The sequence below is a fragment of the Ranitomeya imitator genome, chromosome 1, assembly GCF_032444005.1.
Source record: "Ranitomeya imitator isolate aRanImi1 chromosome 1, aRanImi1.pri, whole genome shotgun sequence".
Taxonomy (NCBI): domain Eukaryota; kingdom Metazoa; phylum Chordata; class Amphibia; order Anura; family Dendrobatidae; genus Ranitomeya; species Ranitomeya imitator.
Window position 1 is genome coordinate 657,848,370 of NC_091282.1, and position 25,665 is coordinate 657,874,034.

Below are 25,665 nucleotides of genomic sequence, written 5' to 3' on the forward strand. Positions count from 1 at the left end.
TTGCAGTTTTTTAATTGCTATGAATTAGACTAGAATTCCATGGGGCATTTGAGCATTCATCACTGCTGTACTTTCATCATCCTCATCACCACCTGTATCCTCTAATCAAGCTGTTTTGTCTACCCACAGGTATGCTGCTGTCCATCTACTCTGCCTTTCCTGCAATGTGTGTTTATGTGAACTGCATATAATTCCCACCTGGTATGCTGCTGTCCATCTACTCTGCCTTTCCTGCAATGTGTGTTTATGTGAACTGCATATAATTCCCACCTGGTATGCTGCTGTCCACCTACTCTGCCTTTCCTGCAATGTGTGTTTATGTGAACTGCATATAATTCCCACCTGGTATGCTGCTGTCCATCTACTCTGCCTTTCCTGCAATGTGTGTTTATGTGAACTGCATATAATTCCCACCTGGTATGCTTTGCTTACCCATTGTTTTCTATCCATTCGTATTTCACTTCCCTTGCTTCTTGCTTGCATACCTGAGTGGCCATCTACCCCACCCCCTCTTTATGACCTGGCTTAACTGTGAACATGTGCTCTAGACACACACGCCCACATCCTCCCTCTCAGCTGTGAGCCCTTAGGTGCCCATAAATTCATAGCCATGAGTCTGACCAGACGTGTCTGACCATCTTAGAAATTGTATTTTTAAATTGCAGTTTTTTAATTGCTATGAATTAGACTAGAATTCCATGGGGCATTTGAGCATTCATCACTGCTGTACTTTCATCATCCTCATCACCACCTGTATCCTCTAATCAAGCTGTTTTGTCTACCCACAGGTATGCTGCTGTCCATCTACTCTGCCTTTCCTGCAATGTGTGTTTATGTGAACTGCATATAATTCCCACCTGGTATGCTGCTGTCCATCTACTCTGCCTTTCCTGCAATGTGTGTTTATGTGAACTGCATATAATTCCCACCTGGTATGCTGCTGTCCATCTACTCTGCCTTTCCTGCAGTGTGTGTTTATGTGAACTGCATATAATTCCCACCTGGTATGCTGCTGTCCATCTACTCTGCCTTTCCTGCAATGTGTGTTTATGTGAACTGCATATAATTCCCACCTGGTATGCTGCTGTCCATCTACTCTGCCTTTCCTGCAATGTGTGTTTATGTGAACTGCATATAATTCCCACCTGGTATGCTGCTGTCCATCTACTCTGCCTTTCCTGCAATGTGTGTTTATGTGAACTGCATATAATTCCCACCAGGTATGCTGCTGTCCATCTACTCTGCCTTTCCTGCAATGTGTGTTTATGTGAACTGCATATAATTCCCACCTGGTATGCTTTGCTTACCCATTGTTTTCTATCCATTCGTATTTCACTTCCCTTGCTTCTTGCTTGCATACCTGAGTGGCCATCTACCCCACCCCCTCTTTATGACCTGGCTTAACTGTGAACATGTGCTCTAGACACACACGCCCACATCCTCCCTCTCAGCTGTGAGCCCTTAGGTGCCCATAAATTCATAGCCATGAGTCTGACCAGACGTGTCTGACCATCTTAGAAATTGCATTTTTAAATTGCAGTTTTTTAATTGCTATGAATTAGACTAGAATTCCATGGGGCATTTGAGCATTCATCACTGCTGTACTTTCATCATCCTCATCACCACCTGTATCCTCTAATCAAGCTGTTTTGTCTACCCACAGGTATGCTGCTGTCCATCTACTCTGCCTTTCCTGCAATGTGTGTTTATGTGAACTGCATATAATTCCCACCTGGTATGCTGCTGTCCATCTACTCTGCCTTTCCTGCAATGTGTGTTTATGTGAACTGCATATAATTCCCACCTGGTATGCTGCTGTCCATCTACTCTGCCTTTCCTGCAATGTGTGTTTATGTGAACTGCATATAATTCCCACCTGGTATGCTGCTGTCCATCTACTCTGCCTTTCCTGCAATGTGTGTTTATGTGAACTGCATATAATTCCCACCTGGTATGCTGCTGTCCATCTACTCTGCCTTTCCTGCAATGTGTGTTTATGTGAACTGCATATAATTCCCACCTGGTATGCTGCTGTCCATCTACTCTGCCTTTCCTGCAATGTGTGTTTATGTGAACTGCATATAATTCCCACCTGGTATGCTGCTGTCCATCTACTCTGCCTTTCCTGCAATGTGTGTTTATGTGAACTGCATATAATTCCCACCTGGTATGCTTTGCTTACCCATTGTTTTCTATCCATTCGTATTTTACTTCCCTTGCTTCTTGCTTGCATACCTGAGTGGCCATCTACCCCACCCCCTCTTTATGACCTGGCTTAACTGTGAACATGTGCTCTAGACACACACGCCCACATCCTCCCTCTCAGCTGTGAGCCCTTAGGTGCCCATAAATTCATAGCCATGAGTCTGACCAGACGTGTCTGACCATCTTAGAAATTGCATTTTTAAATTGCAGTTTTTTAATTGCTATGAATTAGACTAGAATTCCATGGGGCATTTGAGCATTCATCACTGCTGTACTTTCATCATCCTCATCACCACCTGTATCCTCTAATCAAGCTGTTTTGTCTACCCACAGGTATGCTGCTGTCCATCTACTCTGCCTTTCCTGCAATGTGTGTTTATGTGAACTGCATATAATTCCCACCTGGTATGCTGCTGTCCATCTACTCTGCCTTTCCTGCAATGTGTGTTTATGTGAACTGCATATAATTCCCACCTGGTATGCTGCTGTCCATCTACTCTGCCTTTCCTGCAATGTGTGTTTATGTGAACTGCATATAATTCCCACCTGGTATGCTGCTGTCCATCTACTCTGCCTTTCCTGCAATGTGTGTTTATGTGAACTGCATATAATTCCCACCTGGTATGCTGCTGTCCATCTACTCTGCCTTTCCTGCAATGTGTGTTTATGTGAACTGCATATAATTCCCACCTGGTATGCTGCTGTCCATCTACTCTGCCTTTCCTGCAATGTGTGTTTATGTGAACTGCATATAATTCCCACCTGGTATGCTGCTGTCCATCTACTCTGCCTTTCCTGCAATGTGTGTTTATGTGAACTGCATATAATTCCCACCTGGTATGCTGCTGTCCATCTACTCTGCCTTTCCTGCAATGTGTGTTTATGTGAACTGCATATAATTCCCACCTGGTATGCTTTGCTTACCCATTGTTTTCTATCCATTCGTATTTTACTTCCCTTGCTTCTTGCTTGCATACCTGAGTGGCCATCTACCCCACCCCCTCTTTATGACCTGGCTTAACTGTGAACATGTGCTCTAGACACACACGCCCACATCCTCCCTCTCAGCTGTGAGCCCTTAGGTGCCCATAAATTCATAGCCATGAGTCTGACCAGACGTGTCTGACCATCTTAGAAATTGCATTTTTAAATTGCAGTTTTTTAATTGCTATGAATTAGACTAGAATTCCATGGGGCATTTGAGCATTCATCACTGCTGTACTTTCATCATCCTCATCACCACCTGTATCCTCTAATCAAGCTGTTTTGTCTACCCACAGGTATGCTGCTGTCCATCTACTCTGCCTTTCCTGCAATGTGTGTTTATGTGAACTGCATATAATTCCCACCTGGTATGCTGCTGTCCATCTACTCTGCCTTTCCTGCAATGTGTGTTTATGTGAACTGCATATAATTCCCACCTGGTATGCTGCTGTCCATCTACTCTGCCTTTCCTGCAATGTGTGTTTATGTGAACTGCATATAATTCCCACCTGGTATGCTGCTGTCCATCTACTCTGCCTTTCCTGCAATGTGTGTTTATGTGAACTGCATATAATTCCCACCTGGTATGCTGCTGTCCATCTACTCTGCCTTTCCTGCAATGTGTGTTTATGTGAACTGCATATAATTCCCACCTGGTATGCTTTGCTTACCCATTGTTTTCTATCCATTCGTATTTCACTTCCCTTGCTTCTTGCTTGCATACCTGAGTGGCCATCTACCCCACCCCCTCTTTATGACCTGGCTTAACTGTGAACATGTGCTCTAGACACACACGCCCACATCCTCCCTCTCAGCTGTGAGCCCTTAGGTGCCCATAAATTCATAGCCATGAGTCTGACCAGACGTGTCTGACCATCTTAGAAATTGCATTTTTAAATTGCAGTTTTTTAATTGCTATGAATTAGACTAGAATTGGACTGGAATTGACTGGAAGGTAAAGAAATAGAAAACCACTATAATGTTTCGGTTTCTATTCACATTCACCCCCATACTACTCTATTTCTTCCTATCTCCTGTAGTCCCTCCACCCAGTAAAGAACTAGTCATTTCTCCCTCCATCCTCCCCAGTCATCTCACCTCCTCCACAGAACTATTCCTCCACATACAATCCTTTCTCGCCAGGCACACACGGCCACATCATGACCTATCCAGCTCACACCTTCTAACGCTCTGTCTGCTGCTCCTCATTGCTGGCGACATATCCCCAAATCCTGGCCCTCCTCATCACATCCCCACACTCATTTCTAATCCCCTGCCACGATCCTCTACACGTCCTCGCAACCACAGTAACCTCATACCCATTCATCCTGCCCCCACTCCCCCAATTTCCCTATCTGGAGCACTATGGAACGCACGCTCTGTCTGCAATAAACTTCCATTTATCCATGACCTCTTTATCAATAACAAACTCTCCTTCCTCGGCATCACTGAAACCTGGCTCACCCCTTCTGACACAGCCTCCCCTGCGGCACTCTCTTACGGTGGCTTCCACCTTTCTCACACACCCCGCCCCAGCAGCAAGCATGGCGGAGGAGTTGGTTTTCTCCTGTCAGATAACTGCTCCTTCACCCCAATCCCACTGCCACCCTCTGTTATCCTCCCTTCCTTTGAGGTGCACTCTGTGCGCATCTACTCCCCCTCCAACCTCCAACTGGCTGTCATCTACCGTCCCCCAGGGCCAGCCACCACCTTCTTCGACCACTTCACCACCTGGCTACTCCACTTCCTCGCCGCTGACATCCCCACTATCATCATGGGCGACTTCAACATCCCCATTGACACTTCCCTCTCAGCTGCCACTAAACTTCTATCTCTCACTTCCTCCTTTGGCCTCACTCAATGGTCTTCTACAGCCACCCACAAAGATGGTCACACACTGGACCTCATTCTCACCCGCCTCTGCTCCCTATCTAACCTCTCAAACTCACCTCTTCCTCTTTCTGACCACAACCTACTTACATTCTCTTCCCTTTCCACTCCTTGTCTACAACCCCCACCCCACAAACTCTCACACCCTCGCAGAAATCTTAAACACCTTGATCTTCACTCACTCTCTGAATCCCTCCTCCCTCTCACAGACATAAGCTCCCTACACAATGCGGATGATGCTGCCGCTCTATATAACACCACAATAGCTGCAGCTTTGGAATCTCTTGCCCCTCTCACACATACCAAAGCTCGCAAAATCAACAGACAACCCTGGCACACCAGCATGACAAAAGAACTGAGGCGAGCTTCCAGAGCTGCTGAGCGCAGATGGAAAAGATCCCACTCCATCGAGCACTTCATCGCATTCAAACAGTCCCTCACTGCTTTCAAAACCATGCTCGCCACAGCAAAACAAACCTACTTCTCATCTCTCATATCCTCCCTGTCTCACAACCCCAAACAGTTATTCAACACCTTCAACTCTCTCCTCCGTCCCCCAGCACCTCCTCCCTCCCCACTCATCTCAGCTGAAGACTTCGCCTCATTTTTCAAGCAGAAAATTGAGAACATCAGAGACAATTTTAGTAAACAACCCCCAGAACCCTTCCTCCCAACTACCCAGCCCTCCACCTCCAAAACCAACTTCTCCACCATTACAGAAGACGGACTCTCCACTCTACTCTCAAGATCGCATCTCACCACCTGTGCACTTGACCCACTCCCATCCCACTTCATCCCAAACCTCACCACAGTCTTCATCCCAACCCTAACCCATCTCTTTAACCTATCACTAACAACTGGCATTTTCCCCTCAAGCTTTAAACATGCCACAATCACACCTATCCTCAAAAAGCCCTCTCTTGACCCATCCTCTGTATCTAGCTATCGCCCTATATCACTTCTCCCCTTTGCCTCAAAACTACTGGAACAACATGTCCATATTGAACTGTCCTCCCATCTATCTTCCTGCTCCTTCTTCGACCGCTTTCAATCAGGCTTCCGGTCACACCACTCCACTGAAACTGCCCTAACTAAGGTCACCAATGACCTATTAACCGCCAAGAGCAAGCGACACTACTCTGTCCTCCTCCTCCTGGACCTGTCCTCTGCCTTTGACACAGTGGACCATTCCCTGCTGCTGCAGACCCTCTCATCCCTTGGCATCACAGAGTTGGCCCTATCCTGGATCTCATCATACCTAACTGACCGTACATTCAGCGTCTCCCACTCACACACCACCTCCTCACCTCGCCCCCTATCTGTCGGAGTCCCGCAAGGTTCAGTTCTAGGACCCCTGCTCTTCTCCATCTACACCTTTGGCCTGGGACAGCTCATAGAATCTCACGGCTTTCAGTATCATCTCTATGCTGACGACACACAGATCTACATCTCTGGACCAGATATCACCTCCCTACTGACCAGAATCCCTCAATGTCTGTCTGCTATTTCATCCTTCTTCTCCACTAGATTTCTAAAACTTAACATGGACAAAACAGAAGTCATCATCTTTCCCCCATCTCACGCGATCTCCCCAACGAACCTATCCATTACAGTAAACGGCTGCCCACTCTCCCCAGTCCCACAAGCCCGCTGTCTTGGGGTAATCCTTGACACTGATCTCTCCTTTAAACCGCATATCCAAACCCTTTCCACTTCCTGCCGCCTCCAACTCAAAAATATTTCACGGATCCGCACATTCCTAAACCAAGAATCTGCAAAAACCCTAGTCCATGCCCTCATCATCTCCCGCCTTGACTACTGTAACCTCCTGCTCTGTGGCCTCCCCTCTAACACTCTTGCACCCCTCCAATCTATTCTAAACTCTGCTGCCCGACTAATCCACCTGTCCCCCCGCTATTCCCCGGCCTCTCCCCTCTGTCAATCCCTGCACTGGCTCCCCATCACCCAGAGACTCCAGTACAAAAGCCTAACCATGACATATAAAGCCATCCACAACCTGTCTCCTCCATACATCTGTGACCTCGTCTCCCGGTACTTTCCTGCACGCAACCTCCGATCCTCACAAGATCTCCTTCTCTACTCCCCTATTATCTCCTCTTCCCACAATCGCATACAAGATTTCTCTCGTGCATCCCCCCTACTCTGGAATGCTCTACCACAACATATCAGACTCTCGCCTACCATCGAAACCTTCAAAAAGAACCTGAAGACCCACCTCTTCCGACAAGCCTACAACCTGCAGTAACCACCGATTGACCAAACCGCTGCACGGCCAGCTCTACCCTCACCTACTGTATCCTCACCCATCCCTTGTAGATTGTGAGCCCTCGCGGGCAGGGTCCTCTCTCCTCCTGTACCAGTTGTGACTTGTATTTTTCAAGATTATTGTACTTGTTTTATTATGTATACCCCTCCTCACATGTAAAGCGCCATGGAATAAATGGCACTATAATAATAAATAATAATAATAATAATATCTGGATGCTGTGTGGCACTATTTATCTGGATGCTGGGCACCACAATACTGTATATCTTGATGCTGAGTGACACTATTTATCTGGATGCTGTGCACCACAATACGGTATATCTGGATGCTGTGTGACACTATTTATCTGGATGCTGTGCACCACAATACGGTATAACTGGATGCTGTGTGACACTATTTATCTGGATGCTGTGCACCACAATACGGTATATCTGGATGCTGTGTGACACTATTTATCTGGATGCTGTGCACCACACTATGGTATATTTGGATGCTGTGTGACACTATTTATCTGGATACTGTGCAGCACAATACTGTATATCTTGATGCTGACTAACACTATTTATCTGGATGCTGTGCACCACATTACTGTATATCTTGATGCTGAGTGACACTATTTAGCAGGGTGCTGTGCACCACAATACAGTATATCTGGATGGTGTGTGACACTATTTATCTGGATGCTGTTCACCACAATACGGTATATCTGGATGCTGTGTGACACTATTTATCTGGATGCTGGGCACCACAATACGGTATATCTGGATGCTGTGTGACACTATTTATCTGGATGCTGGGCACCACAATATGGTATATCTGGATGCTGTGTGACACTATTTATCTGGATGCTGTGCACCACACTATGGTATATTTGGATGCTGTGTGACACTATTTATCTGGATGCTGTGCACCACATTACTGTATATCTTGATGCTGAGTGACACTATTTAGCAGGGTGCTGTGCACCACAATACAGTATATCTGGATGGTGTGTGACACTATTTATCTGGATGCTGTTCACCACAATACGGTATATCTGGATGCTGTGTGACACTATTTATCTGGATGCTGGGCACCACAATACGGTATATCTGGATGCTGTGTGACACTATTTATCTGGATGCTGGGCACCACAATATGGTATATCTGGATGCTGTGTGACACTATTTATCTGGATGCTGTGCACCACACTATGGTATATTTGGATGCTGTGTGACACTATTTATCTGGATGCTGTGCAGCACAATACTGTATATCTTGATGCTGACTAACACTATTTATCTGGATGCTGTACACCACAATACTGTATATCTTGATGCTGAGTGACACTATTTATCTGGATGCAGTGCACGATACTACTGTATATCTGAATTCCGTGTAACATTATTTATCTGGTTTCTGTGTGATACAGATATCTTAACACTGTGCAACACCTTATTGATACACTATATAGTAGCAGTTAGACAAATGCCATGCTACACTATCTGAATACCACCTTACACTATTTCTCTGAGCCCTCAGTGTGACACTATATGGACACTGTATGACACTATTCATCTGATATGCAAATTGCCTCTTCAGAGAAAAAGAGGACTTAAACTCTATAGCACCACATGCTGGAAGTAGCGATCCTACAAGTCACAATTAGTGTTGAGCATTCCGATACCGCAAGTATCGGGTATCGGCCGATACTTGCGGTATCGGAATTCCGATACCGAGATCCGATATTTTTGTGATATCGGGTATCGGTATCGGAAGTGTAAAATAAAGAATTAAAATAAAAAATATTGTTATATTCACCTCTCCGGCGGCCCCTGGACATCAGCGGGAGGATCCGGCGTCCGGCACGGCTTCTTTCTTCAAAATGCGCGCCTTTAGGACCTGTGGTATGACGTCCCGGCTTCTGATTGGTCGCGTGCCGCCCATGTGACCGCCACGCGACCAATCAGAAGCCGCGACGTCATTCCTCAGCTAAAGTCCTAGAATGAGCGCCTTCTAGGACCTGAGGAATGACGTCGCGGCTTCTGATTGGTCGCGTGGCGGTCACATGGGCGGCACGCGACCAATCAGAAGCCGGGACGTCATTCCACAGGTCCTAAAGGCGCGCATTTTGAAGAAAGAAGCCGTGCCGGACGCCGGATCCTCCCGCTGATGTCCAGGGGCCGCCGGAGAGGTGAATATAACAATATTTTTTATTTTAATTCTTTATTTTACACTTTAATATGGATCCCAGGGCCTGAAGGAGAGTTTCCTCTCCTTCAGACCCTGGGATCCATGAGGATACATTCCGATACTTGATGTCCCATTGACTTGTATTGGTATCGGATATCGGTATCGGCGATATCCGATATTTTTCGGGTATCGGCCGATACTATCCGATACCGATACTTTCAAGTATCAGACGGTATCGCTCAACACTAGTCACAATCAATCCTTTAACGAGTCATGCAATATGAATTAGGGTAAAAGCCAAATCAGTATCTCAATTTGCAGACATGGTGTTTTGAGCTGTTGGCCCTCGTCAGTGTGAAGCATGAGAACTAATTTGGCTAGGTGAGAGGCTCTGGACTGGAGTCTAAGGGGTAACGTTTCTCCTTATGGAGAGTGACATACCAGTTCTGGCTTGTCAGGGTATGTGCACACGTTGCAGATTTGCCTGTGGATTTTTCTGCACTGAATCTGCATCTCTTGGCAGAAAACGTAGGTACGTTTTTGATGCGTTTTTTGCGTGTTTTTGATGCTTTTTTTGCACATTTTTGGTGTGTTTTTTTATACTTTTTTTATACGTTTTTGTATGCGTTTTTGAAAGCTAAATAAAGATGTATTATTGAGCAAAAAAAATAAATTATGATGTAATTTCTTGTCCAACCTCCTCTTTTACATAGATAGATAGATAGATAGATGGATAGATAGATAGATAGATAGATAGGTATTTTGATCACATGATACTTTTTATACATGTTGTCCTACTCCAAGCTGTTCAGGCTTGAGAGCCAACTACTAATTAAGTAAATCAGGTGATGTGCATCTCTGTAATGAGGAGGGGTGTTGTCTAATGACATCAAAACCCTATATAAGGTTTGCTTAATTATTAGGCAACTTCCTTTCCTTTGGCAAAATGGGTCAGAAGAGAGATTTGACAGGCTCTGAAAAGTCCAAAATTGTGAGATGTCTTGCAGAGGGATGCAGCAGTCTTGAAATTGCCAAACTTTTGAAGCGTGATCACCGAACAATCAAGCGCTTCATGGCAAATAGCCAACAGGGTCGCAAGAAGCGTGTTGGACAAAAAAAGGTGCAAAATAACTGGCCATAAATTGAGGAAAATCAAGCGTGAAGCTGCCAAGATGCAATTTGCCACCAGTTTTGTCATATTTCAGAGCTGCAACGTTACTGGAGTAACAAAAAGCACAAGGTGTGCGATACTAAGGGACATGGCCAAAGTAAGGAAGGCTGAAAACCGACCACCTTTGAACAAGACACATAAGATAAAACGTCAAGACTGGGCCAAGAAGTATCTTAAGACTGACTTTTCAAAGGTTTTATGGACTGATGAAATGAGAATGACTCTTGATGGACTAGAGGCTGGATCAGTAAAGGGCAGAGAGCTCCACTCCGACTCAGACGCCAGCAGGGTGGAGGTGGGGTACTGGTATGGGCTGGTATCATCAAAGATGAACTTGTGGGACCTTTTCGGGTTGAGGATGGAGTGAAGCTCAACCCCCAGACCTACTGCCAATTTCTGGAAGACAACTTCTTCAAGCAGTGGTACAGGAAGACGTCGGTATCATTCAAGGAAAACACGATTTTCATGCAGGACAACGCTCCATCACATGCCTCCAACTAGTCCACAGAGTGGCTGGTCATTAAAGGCCTCAAAGAAGAAAAAATAATAATGGCCCCCTTGTTCACCTGATCTGAACCCCATAGAGAACCTGTGGTCCCTCATAAAATGTGAGATCTACAGGGAGGGAAAACAGTACACCTCTCGGAACAGTGTCTGGGAGGCTGTGGTGGCTGCTGCACGCAATGCTGGTCATAAACAGATCAAGCAACTGACAGAATCTATGGATTGAAGGCTGGTGAGTGTGAACATAAAAAAAGGTGGCTATATTGGTCACTAATTTTGGGGGGTTTGTTTTTGCTTGTCAGAAATGTTTATTTCTAAATTTTGTGCAGTTATATTGGTTTACCTAGTGAAAATAAACAAGTGAGATAGGAATATATTTGTTTTTTATTAAGTTGCCTAATAATTCTGCACAGTAATAATTACCTGCAGAAACAGATATCCTCCTAAGATAGCGAAATCTAAAAAATACCCACTCCAACTTCCAAAAATATTAAGCTTTGATATTTATGAGTCTTTTGGGTTGATTGAGAACATAGCTGTTGATCAATAATAAAAATAATCCTCTAAAATACAACTTGCCTAATAATTCTGCACACAGTGTAGATATAAATATAGATAGATAGATAGATCTATAGATAGAAGGAATGAGATAGATAGACCACCTCCCCACCTCATTGAAGACGATATACTCACCCTCCTCCAGCGATGCCTGGTCTCAGCTCCGGCAGCAAGTCCTGTGCTCACAGCGGTCACGTGGTACCGCTTATTAAGGTGATGAATATGGATGCATATTCATGACCTTAATGAGCGGTACCATGTGACCGCTCACACAGGAAGAAGTTTCGGCGCCGGGAGTCAGGACAGAGGTGCAGGAGGAAGAGTCCATTCAGCGCGCTGTGAGGAGGGCGAGTATCACGGGCGGGGGAGGAGAAGGACGACGGGGGAGGAGAAGGAGAACGGGGGAGCCACGTATACAAGATGGGGGGAACTGAGCCACACATACAAGGATGGGAGGAGGGGAGGACGGATACAAGGATGTTAGGGGGGAATGGAGTAACGCATACAAGGATGGGAAGAGGGGGAGCAGAGCCACGCATACAAGGATGGGAGGAGGGGGAGCAGAGCCATGCATGCAAAGATGGGAGGAGGGGGAGCAGAGCCAGGCATGCAAAAATGGGAGGAAGGGGAGCAGAGTCACGCATACAAAGAAGGGAGGGGGGAGCCATGCATACAAGGATGGGAGGAGGGGGAGCAGAGCCGCGCATACAAGGATGGGAGGAGGGAGAGCAGAGCCACGCATACAAAGATGGGAGGAGGGGGGAGCAGAGCCACGCATAAAAGGATGGGAGGAGGGGGTAGCAGAGCCACGCATACAAAGATGGGAGGAGGGGGAGCAGAGCCATGCATACAAAGATGGGAGGAGGGGGAGCAGAGCCACGCATAAAAGGATGGGAGGAGGGGGTAGCAGAGCCACGCATACAAAGATGGGAGGAAGGGGAGCAGAGCCACCCATACAAAGATGGGAGGAGGGGGAGCAGAGCCACGCATACAAAGATGGGAGGAGGGGGGAGCAGAGCCACGCATAAAAGGATGGGAGGAGGGGGTAGCAGAGCCACGCATACAAAGATGGGAGGAGGGGGAGCAGAGCCATGCATACAAAGATGGGAGGAGGGGGAGCAGAGCCACGCATAAAAGGATGGGAGGAGGGGGTAGCAGAGCCACCCATACAAAGATGGGAGGAGGGGGAGCAGAGCCACGCATACAAAGATGGGAGGAGGGGGAGCAGAGCCACGCATGCTAAGATGGGAGGAGGGGGAGCAGAGCCACGCATGCAAAGATGGGAGGAGGGGAAGCAGAGCCACGCATTCAAAGATGGGAGGAGGGGAGAGCATAGCCACACATACAAAGATGGGAGGGGGAGCTGAGCCACGCATACAAAGATGGGAGGAGGGGAGAGTAGAGCCATGCATACAAAGATGGGAGGAGAGCCACTCATACAAGGATGGGAGGAGGGGGAGCATAGCCATGCATACAAAGATGGGAGGCAAGCCATGCATACAAGGATGGGAGGGGGGAGCAGAGCCACGCATACAAGGATGGGGGGAGGGGGAGCAGAGCCACGCATACAAAGATGGGAGGAGGGGGGAGAAGAGCCACGCAAACAAGGATGGGAGGAGGGGGAGCAGAGCCACGCATACAAAGATGGGAGGAGGGGGGAGGAGACGCACGCAAACAAGGATGGGAGGAGGGAGAGCAGAGCCACGCATACAAAGATGGGAGGAGGGGGGAGGAGAGCCACACATACAAGGATGGGAGGAGGGAGAGCAGAGCCATACATGCAAAGATGGGAGGAGGGGGAGCAGAGCCATGCATACAAAGATGGGAGGGGGGAGCAGAGCCACCCATGCAAAGATGGGAGGAGGGGGAGCAGGGCCACGCATACAAAGATGGGAAGAGGGGGAGCAGAGCCACGCATACAAAGACGGGAGGAGGGGGAGCAGAGCCAGGCATGCAAAGATGGGAAGAGGGGGAGCAGAGCCACGCATACAAAGATGGGAGGGGAGCAATGCATACAAGGATGGGAGGAGGGGGAGCAGAGCCACGCATACAAGGATGGGAGGAGGGGAGCAGAACCACGCATACAAAGATGGGAGGAGGCGGAGCAGAGCCACGCATACAAGGATGGGAGCAGGGGGTAGCAGTGCCACGCATACAAAGATGGGAGGAGGGGGAGCAGAGCCACGCATACAAAAATGGGTGGAGGGGGAGCAGAGCCACGCATACAAAGATGGGAGGGGAAGCAGAGCCACGCATACAAAGATGGGAGCCACTCTAAATACGGCCCTGCTGCGAACACAGGAAGTTTATTGTTTGTTTATTATTTTAATATTTTTTACAGGTGAGCAATGGCTTCGGGGATCAAGGTGATGGTGAGTATGTACTCTATGTTGTATGTACTGTATGTACTGTATGTCTATATGTATGTGTTGTATGTACTGTATGTAATGTATGTTGTATGTACTGTTGTATGTTGTATGTTCTGTATGTCATATGTTGTATGTAGTATGTTCTGTATGTCATATGTTGTATGTACTGTATGTTGTATGTACTGTTGTTTGTAGTATGTTTTGTATGTCATATGTTGTATGTACTGTATGTTGTATGTACTGTTGTTTGTGGTATGTTCTGTATGTCATATGTTGTATGTACTGTATGTTGTATGCACTGTATGTTATATGTTGTATGTACAGTCATGGACAAAAATTTTGAGAATGAGACAAATATTAATTTTTCCAAAGTCTACTGCTTCATTTTTCTAATGGCAATTTGTATATACTCCTGAATGTCAGAGTGATCAGCTTTACAGCAATTACTGTACTTGCAAAGTCAATATTTGCCCAGAAAATGAACTTTAACCCCCAAAACACATTTCAACATCATTGCAGTCCTGCCTTAAAAGGAGCAGCTAACATCGTTTTAATGCTTGATCCATTAACACAGGTGTGGGTGTTGATGAGGACAGGGCTGGCGATCAATCAGTCATGATTAAGTAAGAATGACATCACTGGACACTTTAAAAGGAGGCTGGTGCTTGGTATCATTGTTTCTCTTCAGTTAACCATGGTTATCTCTAAAGAAACACGTGCAGCCATCATTGCACTGCACAAAAATGGCCTAACAGGGAAGAGTATCGCAGCTACAAAGATTGCACCTCAGTCAACAATCTATCGCATCATCAAGAACTTCAAGGAAAGAGCTTCCATTGTTGTCAAAAAGGCTCCAGGGCGCCCAAGAAAGACCAGCAAGCGCCAGGACCGTATCTTAAAACTGGGATCGGACTACCAGCAGTGCCAAGCTTGCTCAGGAATGGCAGCAGGCTGGTGTGAGTGCTTCTGCATGCACTGTGAGGCGGAGACTCTTTGAGCAAGGCCTGGTTTCAAGGAGGGCAGTAAAGAAGCCACTTCTCTCCAGAAAAAACATCAGGGACCGACTGATATTCTGCAAAAGGTACAGGGAGTGGACTGCTGAGGACTGGGGCAAAGTCATTTTCTCTGATGAATCCCATTTTTGATTGTTTGGGACATCTGGAAAACAGCTTATTCGGAGAAGAAGAGGTGAGCGATACCACCAGTCTTGTCTCATGCCAACTGTAAAGCATCCTGAAACCATTCATGTGTGGGGTTGCTTCTCAGCCAAGGTAATCGGCTCACTCACAGTCTTGCCTAAAAACACAGCCATGAATAAAGAATGGTACCAGAATGTCCTCCAAGAGTAACTTCTCCCAACCGTCCAAGAGCAGTTTGGCGCCCAACAATGCCTTTTCCAGCATGATGGAGCACCTTGCCATAAAGCAAAGGTGATAACTAAATGGCTCATGGAACAAAACATAGAGATTTTGGTTCCATCGCCTGGAACCTCCCCAGATCTTAATCCCATTGAGAACTTGTGGTCAATCATCAAGATACGGGGGGACAAACAAAAACCAACAAATTCTGGCAAAATGCAAGCATTGATTATGCAAGAATGGACTGCTATCAGTCAGGATTTGGTCCAGAAGTTGATTGAGAGCATGCCAGTGAGAATTGCAGAGGTCTCTAAGAAGAAGGGTCAACAACACTGCAAATATTGACTTGCTGCATTAACTCATTCTGTCAACATAACCTATTGGTACTCATAATATGATTGCAATTATATTTCTGCATGTGATATAAACATCAGACAAACACTAATAAAAACCAGAGGGCAGCAGATCATGTGAAAATATAATTTTGGTGTCATTCTCAAAACTTTTGGCCATGACTGTACTTGTTATATGTTGTATTGTAGGTACTGTATGTTGTATGTACTGTATGTTATATGTTGCATGTCCTGTTGTATATTGTATGTACTGTATGTCATATGTTGTACGTACTGTTGTATGTTGTATGTGCTACATGTTGTATCATCTGTTGTATGCACTGTATGTCATATGCAGAGCAAAGTACTGCAGTGCACAGGCGCCGGGAAAGGTTAGAGAGGCTCAGCACCTGAGCACAGCCGTACTTTGCTCTGCCTTCAACAGGGTTGGTAAAGTCCGCTTGCGCTGCAGCCGCGGCAGGAAGAAAAGAAGAGGACGTCATCGCATGAAGATGAGAGGCGCCACGACACTTATCGGACCCGAAACAAACCGGGACCGCCCCTGGGTGTGTATAATCTAACTCATTTTTCTTATCTTTCAGGGTACATCGGGGGCTTATCTACAGCATTACAGAATGCTGTAGATAAGCCCCTGATGTTGGTGGCCACAGCTCATTCTCAAATTTTGGGGTGACAGACTCCCTTTAACGAGTCGTGCAATATGACTTAGGATAAAAGCCAAATCAGTATCTGAATTCGCAGACACAATGTTTCGGGCTGTTGGCCCTCGTGAGTGCGAAGCATGAGAACTAATTTGGCTAGGTGAGAGGCTCTGGACTGAGGTCTAAGGGGTAACTTTTCTCCTTATGGAGCGTGACATACCAGCTCTGGCTTGTCAAGGTAAGGAGGCTTATTCTCCGTGCAATGCTCCTCTGGGAAATTTAATATGCAAATTGCCTCTTCAGAGAAAAATAGGACTTAAACTCTATAGTGCCACCTGTTGGAAGTAGGGATCCTACAAGTCACAATGACCCTTTAAAGAGTCTTTCAATATGACTTAGAATAAAAGACAAATCAGTACCTCAAATCGCAGACACGGTTTTTCGGGCTGTTGGCCCTCATGAGTGCGAAGCATGAGAACTAATTTGGCTAGGTGAGAGGCTCTGGACTCGGGTCTAAGGAGTAACGTTTCTCCTTATGGAGAGTGACATACCATTTCTGGCTTGCAAGGTAAGAAGGCTTATTTGCCTTGCAATGCTCCTCTGGGAAATTTTATATGCAAATTGCCTCTTCAGAGAAAAAGAGAACTTGAACTCTATAGCGCCACTTGTTCATCTGAACACTTTCCAACAATATTTATTTGGATATTGTCCAAGGCTAGTTTATTAGATGCTGTGAGACAATATCTTAATACCATAACACTCTTTTTATTTGGAATGATGTCACATTTAATTTTGATTCTGCATAACACTTTTTCTAGATGCTGAGAACACTAATAATATGGGCTTTGTGACACTGTCTGTATGCGATGTGACACGAAAATCGCCTCAATGAATTTCCCCTCCATCATATAGTTCCTCAGGAGGCTCATGGAGTAGACAGTGCCCAGATGACATCTGTAATAGGTTGTGGCCTGGTTGCTGGTCATCTAGGCACTGTCCACTCCATGAGCCTCCTGAGGAACTATATGAACAAAGGGAAACCCATTGAGGTGGTTTTCTTGGCAAAGGCTGCAGATAAGTTCTGAACGTTCTGATACCCTACTGCATTTGTTTGTTGTTATTTGAATTAATGCCTTTGGGATTCTGCTTATTTGGCTGTTTTACCAGCAGTTGACCTCTGGGATTTTCAATCAATGGTCCTATTGTTCCATGAATGATTACTCACAGGGTTTGTTTTAGTTGTAGATGCATTATTTTCCGCTAGGGTTGTAATATTCTGTGCATTCAGGTAAATGCTACCTGTTTTTTGCTGCGATTTTACGGCATATGCATTCTGATGCCCCCTTTGATAATATCAATTACTTATGGCTCGCTCAATGGTCCTGTTGTTCTATGAATGATCACTCACAGTGTGTTTTCCCTGAACATTTACTTTACCCTGAGGGTTGTACTGTAACACCCCAGGTAACCGGTTGTTACAGTGGCATTGCTTTCCTCACGGGGAGAGTGATGTCATGCTTGGAAGCGAGGAAGGATCCCTTTAACAGGTATTCAGCACATACAACACAGTTCTGACTCCAGGCCAGAAGGGGGAGCTCTACACCCGACTTCAGGTGAGCTGCTCTCTCTGGTCGGGAGGAGGAGTTAGTTGCTAGGCAGTTGCTAGGCAGTTGGGGAGAGTTAGGCAGTTGGTGAGAGGAGAGTGAGGGGTGAGGTAAGAAAGCTGGGGCCGCGCAGATGAGTGATTCTGCAGCTCCTGGGGAGGAAAAAGAGAGCAGAGCAACTTGTAAAGAGATTGAAAGGAGGAAGGAGCAAAGGAGAGTGAAGAGCTGGAGAGAGAAGCTCCAACAGAGCTTCCTCCATGCTGAGCGCATATACCAGTAGCAGGAAGACCGAGGTGGTGGGGGGTAACTTCATGCCCCATGGCAGAAACCAGCAGAAAGCTACATTTCAAGTTAGTTACTTGTCCACCATTAACACCTGAGGACACAGTAACAGATAGAGCCCGGGTCATGATAGGGAGCCTGTAAAAAGGCTTGAGTTACCTGTCGTACGGGTAGTGTCCTAACTGAAGGGGGACAGAGAGAGAACGTGAGGATCTTTTGTGAGGCCTAAGGCAACAAGGGACTACAACAACACAGCGCTAGAAGGAAGGCTTCCAACTGCATATGGTTAGGGGGATTCCTGAGATGCTTCCAAGCCAGCCGGATAACCAGCAGCACCTGTGATCTGGTAGCCTGGACTGTGGCTGCCTGAATCATACAGTAAAGAGGTAAAGAGAGTGCAACCCTGTGTCCTCTGTTTCTTTCTACACCACTGTACCTACTACACCAGGAGCCCTGGGGACCCAGCTTCACCTGTGGGAAGTCATACCATCCCTGCTGTCATAACATCACCCCAGTGGACCCCTTTAAGCAGCGTTGGTCATCCCTAACCGAGTACCACAGGTGGCGTCACAAATGTTTATTATTTCACACACCCCTTTAAAGACCGTCCTTTTTACATGGGCACCCAGAGCCACGGACCGGGTCACCGCTGTCGTGACACATTCCTTTAAGTCCTGGACCCGGTACCGAATACCCCACAGCCCTGGCGGGCGTTCCAGTACTATCTTGTGCATTTGGGTGAATATTATCTGCTTGTACTACAGTTTTAATTTTTTGCAGTATATTGGAGATAGACAATATAAACCTCTGTATATCTGAATATACCTATCATCGAGGTGCAACATTTTTCCTGCTTATTTGGTTTGAAGAATCAATGGTTGCCATTGAATATTTTCCATAATTAAACTGAGCATAAGACGAATAATAGGAAGATTGAGGGAGAGCCTTCGGTGAGTGAGGGCATCACTTTGCATCCAAGATAGGGTGACAACACCCACAGCAAGGTAGGGACACCTACTAAGGACTTGTTCACATAATCTAAGCCAAATATTCTGCTCTTCCGGGCATTTAATAACCTTATCCATTATCTGTTGTGGCAACATTTGCAGAGGTTACGTTTTTTGGACTTAGGCTTAAAATCAATTGATAATATTCTTGAGGCCTGATTTAAAGTGTTTTGTGAGATACAATGGTTGGTTATATGGAATTTTTTTGTGACTATTTCACCCATGTTAATTTATTTCAGTTCTTCAATACAAAAAGTGAAACTTATATATTATTGTGAGGAAAATGTATAATATAAGTTTTAGTTTCTCTGCCAGCACATATAGGCGTTGACCCCCCTTCACTCTGTGTTTAGCTGAGGGATTTTTGCACCTCTAACCATGGTCCGGAAAACACATGGCAGCTGTAAAAAACCCCTCCCTCCCCCCCTGAATATAACAAACCAGCCTTATGGCAGACACTGGGTAATCTGAAGCTTGTATGTGAGCAGGGTGTGGCTTTAAATTGCAGGTGACCAATCCTGCAAAGCCACCCGTGGTCCCTCCCTTCTCAGTCAGGAATTTATTTGTCTCCAGGGTCTGAGAACGTAAAGATCTCTGACCTTATTGAATATCATTAACCAGCCCTTTTGTGAGGTCACGAGGCTGGGGTTTAAAAATCTCTACACTTAACTCAGTCTTCAGTCTTAGTCTGAGCCTGAATCTTACCTGAGGAGCTGTTTCTACCCAGACCTCCTGATGCACTGGGACATTTGGGGTTTGCCTGCCAGCATGGTTTTGCCTGACATGATCTGAAAACATTTCAATTTCAAAAACCTGACCTGCACATCCAAACATAGACTCAGTGTGAACAGGTGCTGAACCTAGAATTTTAGTCTAGGAAGAGGTTTCACATGTACCCATTCAGATGGAGACGTTTATTCTCAGCGAGGTAAGGCAAGCGTAGGACCTGGTATAAGAGAGATGCCGTAAAGGGGCTACCAGGTACACATAAAATTGGCCATTTTTATGCGCTAAACGCTCTCATTTTTCATATTTCTAGTGCAGTAATGCAGTTCAGATTTCGTATTTCAAGTTTGTATGTTCTAGCGCTGCAGTGTGCTGCCTTAATGATCTGAAAACATGTGAGTTTTACCTTTCTTCTTTAATCTATGTTATTTTTATAATTTCATTGTACATATTTTCAATTGTCTCATATTGTAACATCTTTTTATAAACACTGCCTTAATTTTAACTGAGTTAAATACATAAAATACTAGTTTCGTTCTTCCTGTTCTAAAACCTACCCTAAGTCTTCTGAAAGGAATTATGCTACTGTTTTGGGTTAGCTTTGGACCCGTTTAATGGAAACTGGTGGCAGCATACCGTGTGCTGTGGTTTTGGGAGTTGTTGTAGCGACTGCGGCGTTGATAATTATTGTTCTTGCCTGCGTGGGAGCAGTTATATCGCCTCGCTGCAGCGTGCTTAATAGCCAGTACATAGCAGGCAGCCTTTCTGGTGACTAATTACCCTAGGTGCAGTACCTAATCTGACCTGAGGGTAAGGGGGGCGCCAGAGAGCTGCAAGTTCAAGCGGAACTGTAAAGCGGGATATACATAAATCCCTGCAGTTCGTGGTATATTGAAGAACAGCGGGATACCTAAAATAAGCCCCTGCTGTAACCTAAGAGGTCAATAGACTTGTGTGTGTTTTTCCATCACATTGTTGCAGTGGAGGGATAAATAAGACAAGCCCCCTGCACATGTGATAGCCATCTGTTGGCCTAAAGTCCCCCCGATCTGTGACGTGGGTGTGACGGTCACGGTGTGAATCGTGACAATTATATACAGTCATTACAAACAGAGTGATCTATTTCAAGTGTTTATTTCTGTTAATGTTGATGATTATGACTCTATATAATATATGAGTTTCACTTTTTGTAATGAAGAACTGAAATAAATTAATTTTTTGATGATATTCTAATTTAGTGAGAAACACTTATATTTCTTTGTATTTCTCTCCTTCAGTAAATAGTTTTATATTATAAACATTATTTGTTTGACATCCACAGTCTAGTGCTCCAAATTGGTCTTTTAACTATTTTAATGTTATGTTTTAGCAGGATTTTCTTTCTGAGAAACACTCTTCACTAACTCATCAGTTAAGCCTGGATGTAGTGTGACACTATTCATCTGACACTGTGCAGCACTCTTTATCTGCATGTTGTATAATGCTATTTATCTATACCTAGAGTGACACTATTGTGGTACCCCAGGAGTCCGGTTGCCACAGTGGCATTGCCTCCCTCACATTGAGTAATGTCATACCTGGAAGCAAGGAGGGGTCCCCTTACCAGGTGTCAGTAGGAGAGAAGTAGAGGAGAACCTGGGGAGTGTAGCTGTGATTAAACTCGCCCCAGAGTTGGGAGCTAAGAACCAGATACCGGAATCCATGGTTGCGTAGGTACTGAAGTCCCAGCAGCTAAATCCGGAGGGCAGGGGACTGCAGGTCTCCTGGCCCAATCTAATACCTGGCGGCACAGCAGCATACCAGAGCCTGGAGCCGACACAAAGGAGCGGCACCTGTGATAGGCTCAAGCTGCCAGCCATGCGGGCAACAGTTTGTTTTTAAAAACAGAGAGTGACAGTTAGCTGCAGGAGGACGAACGGTGAGGCAGCAAGAAAAAAGGGAGGACAGCGCAGTAGGAAGGGCTCCGTACATACCTGGCCAAGTGTATCCAAAATTGCTTCCAGGCTGCCCGGCTCTCCATCACGATCTGTTACCAGTGCCCTGTTTTGTACTATCAACCATTAAGTAAAGGAAAGGAAAACTACATTTCTTGTGTCCTTCAGTGATCTATTGCGTCCTGAGTCCTGCACTACAAGGTACACGAAGCCTGACATAAACAGAACCGGTAGCCCTGGGGACCGGCTCCACCTGTGGGAAGCAGAACCAACCCAGCTGCGTCACCATCAGCCCCAGCGGGTTCCTTTAGCAGCATCGGCCATCTGTTGCCGAACACCACAGGTGGCATCACGTTCAATCCCATATACTGTACATATTCCCCATTTTACAGCACAACCATGGCCACGGAGTCAGGTCACATCCCCGTGACTTCCCCAAAGAACTCTTCAACCCGGTTCCGAGTAACGCACCGCCCTGGTGGGCATGTCATTTTGTATCTGGGTTCTTTGTAATACTATCTCAGCTCTGTGTGATACTGTATATGAGCACTATGTTATACTATCTGGATGTTGTGTAACACTATTTATCTGGGCACATTGTGACACGATGGTATGCAGTGTGCAATACTATTTATTTGAATAGTGTATAATACTATTTATCTGGATGTAGTTTGACCATATTTATCTAGTTATTATGTAACATTTTCTGGATACTTTATGACACTGATTATCTAGGGGTTCTGGTACACTATCTCAACTCTTTGACACTATATCTGGGCATTATGTGACACTATCTTTACTATATGTAACATTATCTGCATGTTGTCGAAACCTAGTTATTTGGATGCTGATTGACACTATTTCCACCCTGTGCGAGTAATATCTGGATGTGTTGTGACACTATATGGCAGAGTGTGACATTATCTTGACTATATGTGATACTATATATCTGCACATTATGTGACACTATCCATTCTAGACTGTGTGTGACACTACTGATCTGGTCACTATGTGACACTATTTATTTAGACATTGCGACAGTGTGGGCCCAATTCATTATTGCTTTTCTGCCTATTTTTGGTGTTTTGTTCCTCTGTGTATGCATACTTTATGTGAGCACTGTGTGACACTATATATCTGAGAACTGAATGACACTATTTGTATGCTGTGTAACACTAGTTATCAGAATGCTGAGTAAAGCCGGCCTTACACATTAGATGGCCCTATCGATACCTCCCAGATGATCAGTCATCTGGTGCCCTCATAAACATTAAACTGTAGGCAGGATATAAGCATGCTGGGTGGTGGGGGCAATGTTGTAGCCCACCGATCTACTATTAATGTGCTATCCTCTGGGTAGGTCATTTGTAGCACGTGCAACCCATTAAAATGCTTTGCTGACTCCTACATATACTGTATTTTACATATGTTAATGACCAAAAATCGACAAACACACAGTGGCTGCCCTCAACCGTTGTAAACTTATCCAACACACTCCATTTTTAATAATACTCACTGGAGGTATCCAAAAGGAAAGCTGAAATAAATCAGAAAACATATCAGATATGCAACAAACAGCTTTTTCTTAGAGTTTTACCACCTTGGATTGGTGAATCCAACTCATACTATCAAACATTGCTGAAAGTTACGTAAACCAAGCCAATCCTTAGTTGCTCCAGGAGGACAAGAGAAACATGAAAAAGCATTTAGCTAGACTAGTGTAACTTTATAAGCCTGAACATTTCCTACTTTTTTTGCTCGTTTTTGAAAATCAAATCTTAAAAATTAGAAATAAAATAAAGAAAAAGTCAAAGATTTAGGTTCTTGATGATTCTTAAAGGACTCAGGAAACAGAAAAAATAGAAATAATTTGTAAAATTTAAAAATTTCACATTGATTACAAAATCAATTCATCTATAATGATAAGTAAAATAAGCAAAAAAATTTTTTTTAATTAATAACTTTTCAATCAAAATAGAGCACAGGACAAATACATTTGTTTACAAATTCAAGCATAAATATTTAAAAATAATAAAATGTAGAAAAACTTACATTGATTACAAAATCAATTAAAGTTGCATTAATAATTAGGATTTTCTGAGATTCATCTAATTATTTTTAATTTTAAATAGAGGAAGAGACGTGTACTGTATGTTTTCTTAAAATTCAACATCACTCATTTAAAATAAAATAAAAAACATATATTAAAAAATATAAAAACCTTGAAGGGAATACAAAATTGACTTATTTAAAAGAAATTTCAATGAAAATCAAGAATTTTTTAGATTAATCTAAATTTTTTATTTAAAATATTTTTCTAAAAATTCAACAACACCAATTTAAAATTAAAAGTATAAAAACTAATTTAAAACTTTATTCATTTAAAATACATTTTCTACCAAAATTAGGATTTTTTTACACTAATCTATGTTTTTTTATTTGAAATAGATCTTTTTATTTTTAAATTCAACCACATCAATTTCAAATTAAAAATATAAAAACATATTTAAACAAAAAACCTGCATTGAATATGAAATGTATAAATTTAAAAGAAAGTTCAAATCAAAATTAGGAATTATTTTAGATTATTTTTTTTATGATTATTTCAAACAGAGCACGGGACAAATATTTGTAGGCAAATTCAAAGAAGGCCATGTAAGGTAAAAAAAAATATGTAAACATATAAAAATCTTGCATTGATTCCAAAACTGATTAATTTCAAAGAAAATTAAATCCAAATTAAGATTTTTTTAATATTAATGTATTTATTTTTTGTTTCAAAGAGTACTGGACAATAATATTTTTATGCAAACTAAAACACAGCAGCAAAATATATAAAATATATGAAACTTTGCAAAGATTATAAAATTGATTCAGTTAAAAGTACTTTCAATTACAATTAGGATTTTTTAGATTAATTAATTTGTTTGGTTTTTTTTAAATCGAGGACAGGACAATTTTTTTTGTTGTTTTTTTTTAAATCAACCACACCCACCGAAAAAAATTCAGAATGTGTTTGTTATGTAGAAATTTAGCTAAAACAAATTCATGTAATTAAGATGGGAGCCTGATGTGGCCTGATGGGCATGAACTAAACTCTATGAATTGGTTAGGGTAGAGGGCTATGGAACAAGTCATATCATAGCTCTTTGTGAAAGAAAGCCTAGCCATTATGAATGCAACCAACGATAGACATCTGTAAAATAAAAGGCTTCTTTAGCATCAAAGATCTCACCACAAAAATGTGTCCTTTAGAATCATAGTATGTTGGTGAAATAAAATTATTTTTGGTACTTACAGATGGAGACCATCCACAGCAGAGCTGACATGATGTTGTCGTACGGTGTAGACATAATGAGAATTGTTGCATGAAATTATGTGCACAGTAAAAGTCCCACTTCCTCATTTCGATAATAAACAATGAACATAGAAGTCTGTAAAACCGGTGAGAAATAGCCAACAGCAGATGTAAGGACAGATGTAGAGGGAGCCCAGCACAGGTTTTCCAAGTGGCTGGAAAGAAGTTGAAAAAAACATATTTCTTAGTAAAGAGGAGCAGACGATGTCCACCAACCAAATTTCCCACAATGAAATAGTAGACTGGTGACTGTCTAAGTATT

At 44.0% G+C, this 25,665-nt stretch overlaps 1 protein-coding gene across 1 annotated transcript in view; it reads right to left on the reverse strand.

The window, feature by feature from the left end:
• LOC138641249 (Fc receptor-like protein 3) overlaps positions 1 to 25,398 on the reverse strand; it is a 49,680-nt gene extending 24,282 nt beyond the window's left edge. Inside the window, exons 1-2 of the mRNA XM_069728900.1 lie at positions 25,344 to 25,398; positions 23,562 to 23,582 (exon numbers count right to left, since the gene is read on the reverse strand). Coding sequence (XP_069585001.1) covers positions 23,562 to 23,582; positions 25,344 to 25,398 — 76 coding nt within the window. The remainder of the gene's footprint in view (positions 1 to 23,561; positions 23,583 to 25,343) is intronic.
• Between the last annotated feature and the right edge of the window lie 267 nt (positions 25,399 to 25,665).